At 45.0% G+C, this 12,828-nt stretch overlaps 1 protein-coding gene across 2 annotated transcripts in view; it reads left to right on the top strand.

The window, feature by feature from the left end:
* Positions 1-12,828, top strand: part of PDE3B (phosphodiesterase 3B) — a 289,004-nt gene that overhangs the window by 169,533 nt on the left and 106,643 nt on the right. For both annotated transcript variants that reach the window (XM_030560452.1, XM_030560453.1), the window contains exon 4: positions 6,004-6,146. In XM_030560452.1, coding sequence (XP_030416312.1) covers positions 6,004-6,146 — 143 coding nt within the window. The remainder of the gene's footprint in view (positions 1-6,003; positions 6,147-12,828) is intronic.

Below are 12,828 nucleotides of genomic sequence, written 5' to 3' on the forward strand. Positions count from 1 at the left end.
TTTTCTTTTCAAACTGGAACATGTATAGGAAATTATCTTTTTTGCTGATGAAGATACCAAGACATACAAGTTTAGCAGTTCCCATTTCTTTTCCTGGATTAACTATTCTTTCAGCATAGTACTCTATTTAGGTTGCTATTGCATATATTGAGGATGTGATTTTATCCAGCAGGGCTGCAGAAACAGAGGTGCAGTTAGCAAATGTTTCTCTGCTCATTCCAAGATGTCCCTGGTCTACAAATATTTTAATAGTATTAAGGCACCAAGGAGGGAGAGGAATTTAATGTGATCCCCCCTTCCCCGCCTCTGTTCAGTTAGGTTTAATGGGGTAAAACTAAGAAAAAGAAAATGTAGATGGAATATTTGGAAAGTTTAATGAGGTCTGTAGGCTGATCAGTGGTCTCCTAAGGGAAATGGTAGAAGCCTCATTGCCAGCATTGGGGAGGGATAGCTCAGTGGTTTGAGCATTGGCCTGCTAAACCCAGGGTTGTGAGTTCAATCCTTGAGGGGGCCATGTGGGGAACTGGGGTAAAAATCTGGGGATTGGTCCTGCTTTGAGCAGAGGGTTGGACTAGATGACCTCCTGAGGTCCCTTCCAACCCTATGATTCTATGTTATTGTTAAACTAGACAGGAGGTAAAAATTTCAGGAGAGGACACTAAGTAACTTAAGCCAAGTCCCATTTTGTAAACCAACTTAGGCACTTGAGGTATGTTTACACTGCAATATAAGATTGGGCTTGAATCCAAATCCCCCCTTCCATCTACACACACATCTCTCAGACTTGGGCTCGGACCCAGGGTCCTAGGACTGTGAGGGTACGGAGGGTCTGAGCCAAGCTGGAACCCAGGCTTCGAACCCTATTACTTTGCAGTGTAGAGACAGCCCTCCACCCCCGACTCAGATTCTGAAGGTCCACCAAAAAGTATCCAGCAATCCCATGGGCCACTTCCTTTGTTCTCTCTATCCCAAGAATCTCCAGTTGACTCCAGTGAAAGTAAAAGCAATCCCCATTGCTGTAATGCACAAGTTCAGTGAGTCAGCATTAACCCTTGCATTGCCTTCTGACCACTGAGCTACAAATACGCCATCAGAGAACCTTCAGTGTTTGCAATGGAGACTGATCAGAATAAGCTTTCTGCAAAGTGCACTGCTTCGTTATGCGAGCACATCCAGATTTTGGTAAATCTCTGGTGCGAGGCAAGCAAAACAATGGATTTTAGTAAGAGTATCAGGAATGATTGTGCATACCAGCAAATAGGGAAGAAACTGTCAGCACTGCAAATATACCGGACTGGTGACAAGTTTAGGGAGCAGATGAAGCATCTCAAGAGTGAGTGCAGGAAAACCAGGAACCAGAGCTTCACCTGAGGCAACTCACTGACATAGTACACATTTTGTGAGGAGTTTGACAGGGTGCCAAGCGCAGAGCCATCAATGATGCATGATGACCTGGTCAGCCAGGGTGGCACCCCGATGGTCCCAGAATGCAGCATGGGGAGTGATGGGAGCCAGCAACAGATGCAGAGTGATGCCTGAAATTACTCTTACTGAAACCAATCCCACAGGAGTCTCTGCAGCACATCCTGGACTTGTACTTACAGGAGCTGTTTGATACCCTCTTGAGAAACAGGCTACTGCAGAGCCTGCAGGAGACACAGATGGGACAGAAACCGCCCTGGAGCCTGGTAAGTTTGTGGCTCCGTTATAAAGTTTATTAATATGGGAATAGGAGGGATTTCCATTCTATGAACCAATGCAAAATTTATTAGAAGTCCCAGCTAGCAGCATTTACCCACTAATGGTAAAATGTATCCCAGTGGCATGACTCTCCCTACCCCCAACCAAATGGCAACCAGGAAATGCAAACAATAAAAATCCTTAAAAGTGAATTTTTACTGGAAAGGCATAGATTTTTGCTAGGGCATTTCCATTTATTAAAAATAACTACTTTACACTGCCATACCGGTAAATACACTGTTCCGTAGCTACTTGGTGATATAATGAGCCATGTGGTAATGGTAACCTGTGGTGGAGAGGAGCTGGAAATGTGTTCCATTCGCAAATCTAGTCCGTTTGAGGTAAAGGTAGTTCATGCAGTCTGTAGGTGACAAAAGCATTTGTCCCAGATTCGCCTGGGGTTTGAATGTGCACCCAGATATGTGCTGGGGGAAGAGGGTTTAAAGGGGGGTGACCGTGGAATTAGATGTTTTTGCATGCAGTCATAATCGGCCAAGCCACGTGGAAGTTAATGCAGCATTCTGCTGAATCCCTCAAGAATTCTGACCCAATCGCAGGTGTTGATAGATGCAAACTTTTCCTGAAGCACAAACTCCAGGTAGGTAGTGACATTTCAGGAAAAGGTGTATTTTCCAGGGCCACCTTGGTAGCTGACCAGGCCAGTCCACTCATAGTTGTGCTGGTCAGTCACTATATGTTTGAATACTTCTGAGGAAAACCCTGCAGTTTTCCCACCAGCAGGTCAGAATAACATCTCCCTTTGCCAGTCAGCGACCACAAGAACTGTACATCCTCTAAAATGTGGAAGGCCTGAAATGACAGAAAAAGCTTTTGTCACAAGGCCACTGACAGCCCTCCCTCCCCTAACCCAAGTAGTTCTGCAATTTTAAAAACAAAACCAAAAATCCTTTGAATTTTTACCTTTCATCGTGATTATCCAGCTTTGTCCAGGGAGCTTCTGTGGACAGAAGCATCCCTCTCACCATATATTGGAGTTTAGTTTGGAAAAGTAACATTTTATGTCCTTGAAATTCCACAAAGATTTTTTTCTCTGCTCCTGCACTGAGCTATTTGAAACAATATCCCTCTGTCTTGTTCTGTTCCAGGCCTCTCAACCTCTATTGGCTGCAGTACCTGCACAGCTCACCCACAGTGTAGTACAAGCCTGGCCCAATGTACCTTTACAGACTGTTCCAAGAGGAAGAGTTTCTGTGGTGAACTTATGGTTGAACTTCTGGACAGAGCCGATACCAAAAAGAAAGAGACTTACAGCTAGAGAAAAGGCATGCTGAGAGGCAAAAGAAAAGACTGAAGCTGGCTACATATCTTTAGGATAGAGTTTTAGCACTGGAGCAGGCTATGGGAGAAGGACAGAGTTCAGCAGAGAAAACTCTTCGAGCAGCTGCTATCAAGAATGGCTGCAAGAATATTGGCTTCTGTCACATCATCCACACTGTGGCCTGCATCCCTGTGCAGTACCTGGGGATGCAGTCCAAAAACAACTTGTAAAACTCCGTGGCCAGTGGTCCATGCAATTGGGCCCCATGAGTGGCTGGACAGGGCAACTTTGCCTCATAGAATCTTCTTTCTTGACCCTCTCCCCTTTGGATGCCTGCAGCCCCTTCTCCTGGCACCAAGCATGGAATAAATGGGATAAGAAGAGAAAGGAGAATAGGATGCTGGAGACATGCAGTGGTAGGGGGTTTCTGTCTTGTTCATGGTTTTACTTTTTGCACTTGTTCTTGCACTACTTGTTGTTGTTGAAAGGTTCTGTTGTTACTGGTGTTTTGGTGTGGTAATGGCAACTGGCCTGCCTGGCAATGGGTGAATGTTATACTTTTATAATACATGTTTATGAATAAAGCTTTTTATGTCAAGAACGTTTATCATCACTATATCACATCATACAATGTGTATTTAAAATAATTAAGATAAACACATGATCAGGGACTATTAGGAATTAGTACGCAAACAGTATTCCTCTATAAAGTTAGATGCATCAGTCCACACTTCAATCACTTTCTTATATGAATCCATACTGTGAATCATCCCCTACCCAGCGTTTCATAAGTGGTCATGGCATTCATAAGTGCAGTGCCTGGCAGTCAAGCCTCACCCCTCCCCAAGCACTGAACCCCATCCCCATAAGCAAATTCATAAAGATACTATTTCCTCTTCCACTGGGACCGTAATGTGAGAGCACAAAGCATCTCTGATTTCTGTTGCCCACGTACATCCAGCTCCAGCTTTGGCAGGTGAACTTTCTGGCTTAGTGAACTCATTCAGCAGCCCTTTGCTGTCGTGGATCCATTCAGAGGGAAGTGGCTCACCTCTGATATCACAAAGATTGTGAAGAGTACAGCAAGCCACACTAACACAGCCTTGATTTCACTGGCTTCCAAATGTGTCTGTAGACATCTCCAGCAGAATTTCAATCTGTCAAAAGCGCATTCAACACTTTCGGAGAGTGTAATTAAGCCATCTTTTGCCAGCGCCTCTTACATCAGGTATGATTTCATAAGCCATGGCAAAAAGGGGTATGCAGGATCTCTCAGTATAACAGTGGGGACAGTAACTGTATATTATGACATTATTTGGTGGGAAAGTTCTGCCCTGTCTGTGAATATCGACTCCTGATCAACCAAAAAAATTTGGCATCATGAACTTTCCCAGTGCAGCCTGCATTGACATTCATAAATCAAGCTCTGAGGTCCTGCATAATAATCCTTTCTGATTTATGTACTCATGCGCTCCTGAAGAGGGCAAACTATGGGCACAAGTCCCATCAGTGTCCCCGACACAGTTTGGAAATCCTGAAGTAACTGCTGGCTTTGAGAGAAAGGGAATATCTTTTTTACCCTCCACCATGGGGTAAACCCACATGCCTGATTGTCTGAGAAGCCTCCGCTACCACTTTACCACAGTGGACTTCCTAACACCAAACTGGTTGGTAACGGACCTGTAACGATCTGGGGTAGCCAGCTTCCAGATGGCTAAGGCAACCCACTTATTGACTGGCAAGGGTTCCCTCATGCATGTGTCTTGATGCTGGAGGGTTGGGGCAAGCTGCTCACAAAGCTCCAGAAATGTAGCTTTCTTCATGCGAAAGTTCTGGACCCACTGCTGGTCATCCCAGGTCTGCATGACAATATGATCCCACCATTCTGTGCTTGTGGCACTGCACCGGAAGCACCTACATTGAGAGCATCAGCGGCTATACACAGTGCCATGAGCAGCATCTGTCGGTTTAAGTCTGCCATGGTAGGGTCCTCCTTCTCCTGCTCCATCATAAGCTCTGTGAGGTTCTTTTGGTGTGTCAGAAAACACTGCTGAAATGTGCACCAGCATCTTACAGAAGCTCTCCCCATTTCCTGACACAGAAATGACAATGCAAGCAAGAGAAGTTATTGAAAAGACATTTGCTCTATGTTGCTGGTTCCAGTAGCTGGGAATGTACAGACCAAAATGACTACTCAGCAAGATGGGTTGGCAGGCTGTTCCAATTTCCTGTAACATGCAGCGTGGATAGTAACATTTTCCCACAGTGCACCGTTATCAAAGGGCTAGAGTGGACACATTTTGGAAGTGCACTATAGAGTCTGGGATATGGCTGGTTTGATTCAGGTCTGTATGCTGCAATGTGGATGCTAGAGACCCAAGTCCTAACTCAGGTTAGAAAATTCTTAACATACAGTTAACAATCAGTGGAGATGCTCAGGCTCTGGGTTCTGTAACACAGGGTCAGCTGACTTGAGTCCCACTAACTCTGGATTTACATTGCAATATAGACATATCCTTAGAAGCCTATGTTACTTTTGAAAATGGGACTTAGGTTCAGAAGTCACATAGGTGCTTTACCTAGGAAGAATATTAGAAAATGTACTGTAAGGTGCAATCCTATATTTGCAAAAAGATAGTCTAGATAATAGAGCTCTTTCAGCTCTAAATTATTTGACTTCATGTGTTGAATAATAGCTGGAACAGATGAATTCCCAAGGACAAATATCTTAGATTTTATTTTTATTATGGGGTGAGGAGAAGATATGAAATAAAATAGATATCTTTCTCTCGAATAGACTGTTCCTAAATAAGCCTTTTTCAAATTTTTGAGATCAATATGTTTCTAACACAGGATACCATACTTCCTACTTCTTTGAACATGATTAGCTATAAAAATAACTTTATACACTACTTGCAGAAATAATAAATCATAAAACTGCTTTCAATAAGAGAAATTTTAACTCTTGTTAAATTATTCAACAGGGATTAAATAGCAGGAATAGTTTACCAACACCACAGTTGAGACGAAGTTCAGGAGCTTCTGGTCTGCCACCTATTGAACAGTCATCTTCTAGGTGGGAACGCAATAATGGCAAGAGACCTCATCAAGAATACAATACTTCAAGGTAAACCTCCGATTGGTACATTTACATTTATTTTACAACTGTAAAATAACCTGTATTTACATATCTAATGTTTGAATTGGATAGGTAAAGGAGTTTATGTACAATGTCATAATTGAATGAATTCTGGACATTTTGCAAGAGGTACTCCAGCATAAACTGCAATATATTAATATATTTCAAGTTAATAATATTTTGTTCTCATGTAGATTCATTTATCCATATGACCCAGATATTAAGTTATTCTGGCATGGAGTGAAGCGCCCAGTCCTAGTCGGTATTATGACATACCAGTTTTTGTAGAAAATGAAGAATAATTTATCTAACAAACTAGTTTGTTTTGTCACTACGCAGTTTCTAAATAGTTACCTGAGATAGAGCTCACAAGGGGAACTTAGGAACTGCAGCCACTAAATTAGTCAGTAGGTAATGCTGAGGAGACGGGTGTGGCCAAAGCCATGTTGCTCCAGGGGATTTAGGTGCCTGAGTCTGAGTTGGAGGGAGGAGCTTCTCTCATACAGGATTCACAGTCATGAACCACTCATGGAGTTAGGCGCCTAAGCCAGGTCAGCCCTTTTTCAAGAAAAACAGAAGAAAATCAATCTTTAGTGAAGTAATTAGAAAAATAAATATTCATTGGGCCAGTAACAGAGTGAATGACTTTGTAGTCCAGTGGCTAGGGCACCTATCTGTGAAGTAGCAGACCTAGGTTCTAGTCCCCTTATGCCAATATTTATAAGAAAGTGGAACAGCTTCAACAGAAAAGATTGGGAGATGGGAGACCCCTTCCACATCAGATAGAGCAAGGGACTGAACCCAGCTCTATTTCATCTTGGGTGGCAGCTCTAACCACTGGGTTAAAGGTTACAAGGGGGGCAGTAGTAGCAACTCCATCACCAGTGGGAAGTTTGAAGTCTGGAGAGGGGGATTCAGCTCCCCCGTGATCAGAGGAAACAGACTCTTCATCAGACTCAGAAGTTGGCTTCTTTGTAGCCCGAGTGCAGTTGCCTGCCCATCATGGTACCAGCTTCAGCATTCTAAGAGCCAGTGGCCTACACAGAGCTGGGTCTCACCTTCATACCAGTCGCCCTTCTAGACCCATTGGGGCTTCCCACCATTACCAGAACCTCTCTGCTCCCTTCTTACACTTCTACATCAACAAAGTACTGGGAACATCTGAAGGAAGGTCACCATCTTCCTTCTCCCGGTACTGGGATCAGTACTGTGTAGGCGGAGCTGCTTGCCCAGGAATCCCCTATAGAAGAATTGGAGGAGGGACGTACTCAGCAACCTTCAGCCTCTCTTTCTTAGTCAAGTCCTTTAGTCAACCCTTAGCCTCTTTTTCTATTCTTTCTGATGAGGCAACAATGGCCTAATCTATCCCTCCCCCTCCTGATGATTTTAGCGCTCATCAAGACTTGTTGAAAACATGGCTGTAGCTCTAGATATTCAGTCAGAATAAGTACAAGAAAGATCATACAGGCTTGTAGACATTTTAGCCTTGGTAGGACCATCTAGGGTAGCTCTCTCTATTAATGAGGCTATCCTGAAGCCTGTCAAGATGTTATAGCAGACCCCTTCTTCTCTGCCCCCCATTGCTGAAGGGATGGAGAAGAAAGAGATTATGTCCATTCACAGGGATTTCAAACACTTTTACAACAACCCTCCTCCAGGCTCTCTGGTAGCTGCAGTCACCAACAAAAGGAGAGGCAAGGACACCAGGCCTCTGCTCCAAAGGGAAAGGAAGGCGGAAAAACTAGATCTGTTCGGTAGGAAACTTTATTCCACAGGGGGTTTACAGCTCAGGATTGTGAACTAGCAACCTCTGCTGGGTCATTACAATTTCAGCCTGTGGGATAACATCCTGAAGTTCAAAGACAAACTTCCTGATGATGCAAAGCAGGAGTAACCTGCTTTTATGGAGAAAGGCAAACTAGTTGCCAGAATGACATTGCAGGCAAGCCGGGATGTGGTAGACTCTGCGGATTGAGCTATAGTCTTTACCATCACAATGCAGCATTCATCTTAGCTGCAAGCATCAGGCCTCCCCCCAGAGGCTCAACAAACAATTCAGGGCTTCCCATTTGAGGGCACCTTGCTATTTCCTGGGAAAAAGTGATGACAGACTCCACAGCTGTAAGGATTCAAGGGTGACCCTTAAGTCTTGGGGATCTATACACCCGCATCAAGAAGAAAGCAGTTCCACCCACTGCATTCCCAGTAATTTCCGCCCTTCTTGCCACGTTCCAAGGACCTGTCCAAAAGGAGGAGTAGGGGTTACAAAAGACATCCTCTGCCTCCACCCTCCTCTGCTGCTGCCAGCTCTTCTAGGGATCCTTGATCATCTAAGCAATCATTTTGACCTGTTGGATGAGAGCAGTATACCACTCCCCACAGTGCCATCTTTCCAGACCCTTATTTTTGACAACCATCTATTCCACTTCTTAAGTGCATGGACCTGCATCACCCCAGATCAGTGGGTCTTAAGCATGGTGGAACTGAGATACACCCTACAATTTATTTCTGACCCTCTTCTTCCCACCACTATTCCCCGTTCATCTTGAGGATCTGCTTTCATAAGAGCATGTTACTTCAGGAGGCCCAGTCTCTTCTCCTTACGGGAGCCATACAGGACGTTCTTCAAAGGGAAAGTTTTATTTACAGTACTTCCTAATCCGAAAAGAAAAGGGAGTATCAAGCCTATTTTTATAGATCTATGACTGTTAAACAAGTACTTGAAGAAAATGAAATTCCAGATGGTCACTCTAGCATCTATTATCCCTTCCTTAGATCCAAGAGACTGGTATGATTACTCCTGAGGGCATTTTGCGCCAAAAAATTTAGAATTCTGCACACAATATTTTAAAATCCTTCAAAATTCTGCAAATTTTATTTGTCAAATAAATGTGGAGGCTCCAGCATGGCATTGGGGAACACAGGCCACTGGCTGCACAGAGCTGAGAGATCACTGTGCAACTCCTGCTCCATGAGACATGGATTCAGCGATGAGGCTGCACCCAACCCTGACACAGTCCAAGGACCAGGCCTGCCCCAGAAACACCCCAGGGCCCTGCCCCTCTATGCCAGGTGCACCAGGTGTGGGCAGGCAGGTTCAGCAAGGTAGTATACAAATATGGAGGGACTTAGTGTGGGGAGATCCAGGTGTGGGTTGAGAGGGTTCTCTGTGGGGCAGTCTGGCTGTGGGCGGCTCAGTAGAGGATCTGAATGCACAGGGGCTTGTTGGGTTATTTTGGGTGCAATGGTAATGGGATTCTGCAGGGGGTGAAGGTGCTTGGGTCTCAGTGGGGGGTGGTGGATGTGGGGGGGGTTAGTGGTCTGCATGGGGGTCTGGATGTGGGAGGCTCAAGTAGTGAGTCCAGAAGTTGGGAGAGTGGGACTCAGTGGGGTGGGGATCCAGGTGCAACTGGTTGGGGTTTGGTGGGGTGGGGATCCAGATGCAGGGGGAGTGGGGCTCATCAGAGGGGTTCTGAGAATGGGTTGGTGAGACTTAGTGGGAGGGTCTGAGTATGAGGGGGTCTGGATGAACAGGGGTTGGGTGGATGGGCGAACATTTCCCTGTACAGGGATCCTTCCCACTGCAGCTGAGGAGCAATGGGTGTAGGAAGTGGGGGGTGGGGTGGGGGAAAAGGAATTTGCAGAGTTCCTGTAGCCAGGGAGAAATCTGACCTAGCCCCAGATGCCCTGCAGGGGAAGAGGAAGTCCCGTCCTCCCAAGCCCAGGCCAGACTAGTAGCTGAGCCCGGCACAGCGCACAAGCCACCCACCAGTCTGGTCTTCCCCAGTTCTACCTCCTGTCCCACAGTGATTTCTCTCTCTACTGGTTGCCCTGTGCACCCAAAACATACTGCTGGGGAGGGTCGCATGTCCGTTCTTGTGGCTTCCCTTTGCTTCCCCATCAGGGAGTCATTTTTTTCAGGGAAGCAAAGAAATCTGTGGGGAATATAAATTCTGTGCATGTGCAGTGGCACAGAATTCCCCCAGGAGTATGTAATGCTCTTCACTTAAATGCTTATTTTCATGTGGCAATTCACCAGAGCCACTAAAAATTTCTCAGGTTCGTGGTCAATGAATTCCACTACCAATTCACAGTGCTACCTTTTGAGCTGTCAGCAGCCCCTCACATTTTCACAAAATGTACAGCTGTAATAGCAGCATTTCTGAGAAAGTCAGGAGTGCATATATTTCCTTACCTACACAACTAGCTAGTAAAAGTCCAGAGCAGGTCTCATGTACTCTCCCATGTAGCCACTGTTTGATCCACGTTTAACACACTCTGGCTGCTACTCAATAAAGTGAAAGCCATTCTCTCCCCTGTTCAAAAAATAGAATTCATTGGAGCAGTCCTGAATGCTATAAAGGCAAGGGCTTTCCTATCACTGCAGAAACAATGTGATTTTTTTGTTTGTTTTAGATTTAAAGTTGCACCCTGTCACCACAGTTCAGAACTGTCTCACACTTTTAAGACATATGACATCATGCACTTATGTGGTGCAGCATGCCAGACTACATCTCAGACATCTACAGTGTTGGATAGCCTTGGTGTATTGACTGGCCAGTCACCATATAGATGTGGTGATTCACATACCCTCTTGAGGCTTATGCTCCCTGAACTGGTGGATAGAATGTACAGATGTTTCTGAGGGAGTCCCCCCTCCCCTCCCAATAACAGACTCTCATTCTAGTCACAGATGTATCAGATCTAAGTTGGGGAGCTCACTTAAGTCACCTTTGGTCTCCCCAGGATCTGCATATAAATATCAGGGAGCTCCAGGACATCCATCTGGTTTGCATGGCATTCCTTCCACACATCGGGGGTGGAATGTGTTGGTGCTCATGGATAGCCTAGCGGTTGTTTTATGTAAACAAGCAAGGAGGGGCCCAATCCACAAAGTTATGCCAGGAAGCAATCCTCCTGTGGAATTTCTTCATTGCCAATCCTATCAACCAGAAAGCTGTTAATTTTCTGGGAGCTCAAAACACTCCAGCTGGCTGCCTAAGGAGTTTGTTTGCAGGCCACTACAAGTGGTCTCTTCAACTGAACATTTCCAGGTCCATTTTCTAGTGGTGGGAAACTCCGCAAGTGGACCTGTTTGCAACAAGAGGAAAAATGTCATTTTTTTGTTCCCAAGCAGGCTTCAGCCCAGGTTTGCTGACAGGTTTTCCTCCTGTCCTGGTTGAGAGGCCAGCTGTATGCATTCCCTCCAGTTCTTGTACTTTTTGCCCAAAGTTTTAGCCAAAGTTGAGCAAGATTTTGCTCACCTTATTCTACCAGCCCCTGCATGGCCTCATATACACTGGTTTTAGACCCTACTAGCCCTGTGAGTCAGATCTCTGCTGTTGCTCTCAAGAGGATATGCATCTTATCTCCCAGGTCCACAGCTGATGCCTTCATCCCAACCTTCAGGACCTCCATCTTACAGCATGGACCTTCATCCCAACCATCAGGACCTCCACCTTACAGCTTCATGTCTGACCATCTCAGAATGAGTTTGCTCAAAGGGTATACAGGAAGTACTACTGAATAGGAGAAAGCCTTTAACTAGATTCTCCATCTGCCCATATAAAGAAGCATTTCTCTAAATCGAGCTCCGATTAACCATATCTTGGACTCTTTTATTTCTGAAACAGCATGGACTGACTTTTAGCCACCAAAGAACTGTGATGAACTATCTCAGCTTTCCACCCACCTGTGGGTAACCATTCAGTTTTTTCAAATTGCATGTCCATGAGGTTTCTAAAGTGTTTGCTCAAATTATACCTACAGATTCATGATCCAGTTCCACAGTGGAGTATAAATTTGATGCCCACCCCCCGCCCTTTGAGCCACTAGCAACTTGTTCTGTTGCACCTGTCAATGAAAGTATCTTTCCTTGTTGCAATAACCTCAGCCAGGAGAGTAGGGGAATAGAGCTTTGGTATCAGAGTCCCTCTATACAATTTTCTTTAGGAACAAGGTTTTCCCTTGGTCTCACCCTAAATTCCTATCTAAATTGGTTTTCAAATTTCACATGAATCAAGTAATTTATTTACCAACATTCTTCCCAAAGCCCCAGTTGAGCAAAGGGGAGGAAAAGCACCATGCTTTTAGATGATAGCAGTGCTTCAGTTTTTTATCTGGAGTGGACTAGATTCACTTCTTCCTCTCAATTCTTCTTGGTGATTTCAGACAGAGTGAAAGGCCAGCTGGTCTCCACCCAGAAGATCTCTGCCTGTATTCCAAGTTGTATTCGTTTGTTACCTATTAGACAATTTTGCATCTCCCAATAAAATTTTTGCACACTCAGCCAGATTGCAGGTGGCTTCTGAGGTCATTTTTGTTACGGTTTCCATTCTGGATATTTGTAGGGCAGCAACCTGGCCATCACTCCATACATTTGCCTCTGATTATACTATCTCTCATCAATCCAGAGTCAATGCCAGATTTGGTTGAGTAGTCCTTCAATCCTTGTTCAGAAGTTTCCGAGCCCACTGCCAGTTTGGACTCCTTGTGAGTCTCTCACCGTGGAATGGATGGTGTCTTCAAGATATGTTGGACATGTCCATTCCACGACTCTTCCTCCTTCCCCTCTCTACCGGAGCTCTTTTCCAGTATGAAGAAACTGAGGCAGGTATTGGGAGCAGTACAGCCCCTTTATGCCTGGATACAGTGGCATGAAGCACCAAAG

This window comes from Gopherus evgoodei, chromosome 4 (assembly GCF_007399415.2).
Source record: "Gopherus evgoodei ecotype Sinaloan lineage chromosome 4, rGopEvg1_v1.p, whole genome shotgun sequence".
Lineage (NCBI taxonomy): Eukaryota > Metazoa > Chordata > Testudines > Testudinidae > Gopherus > Gopherus evgoodei.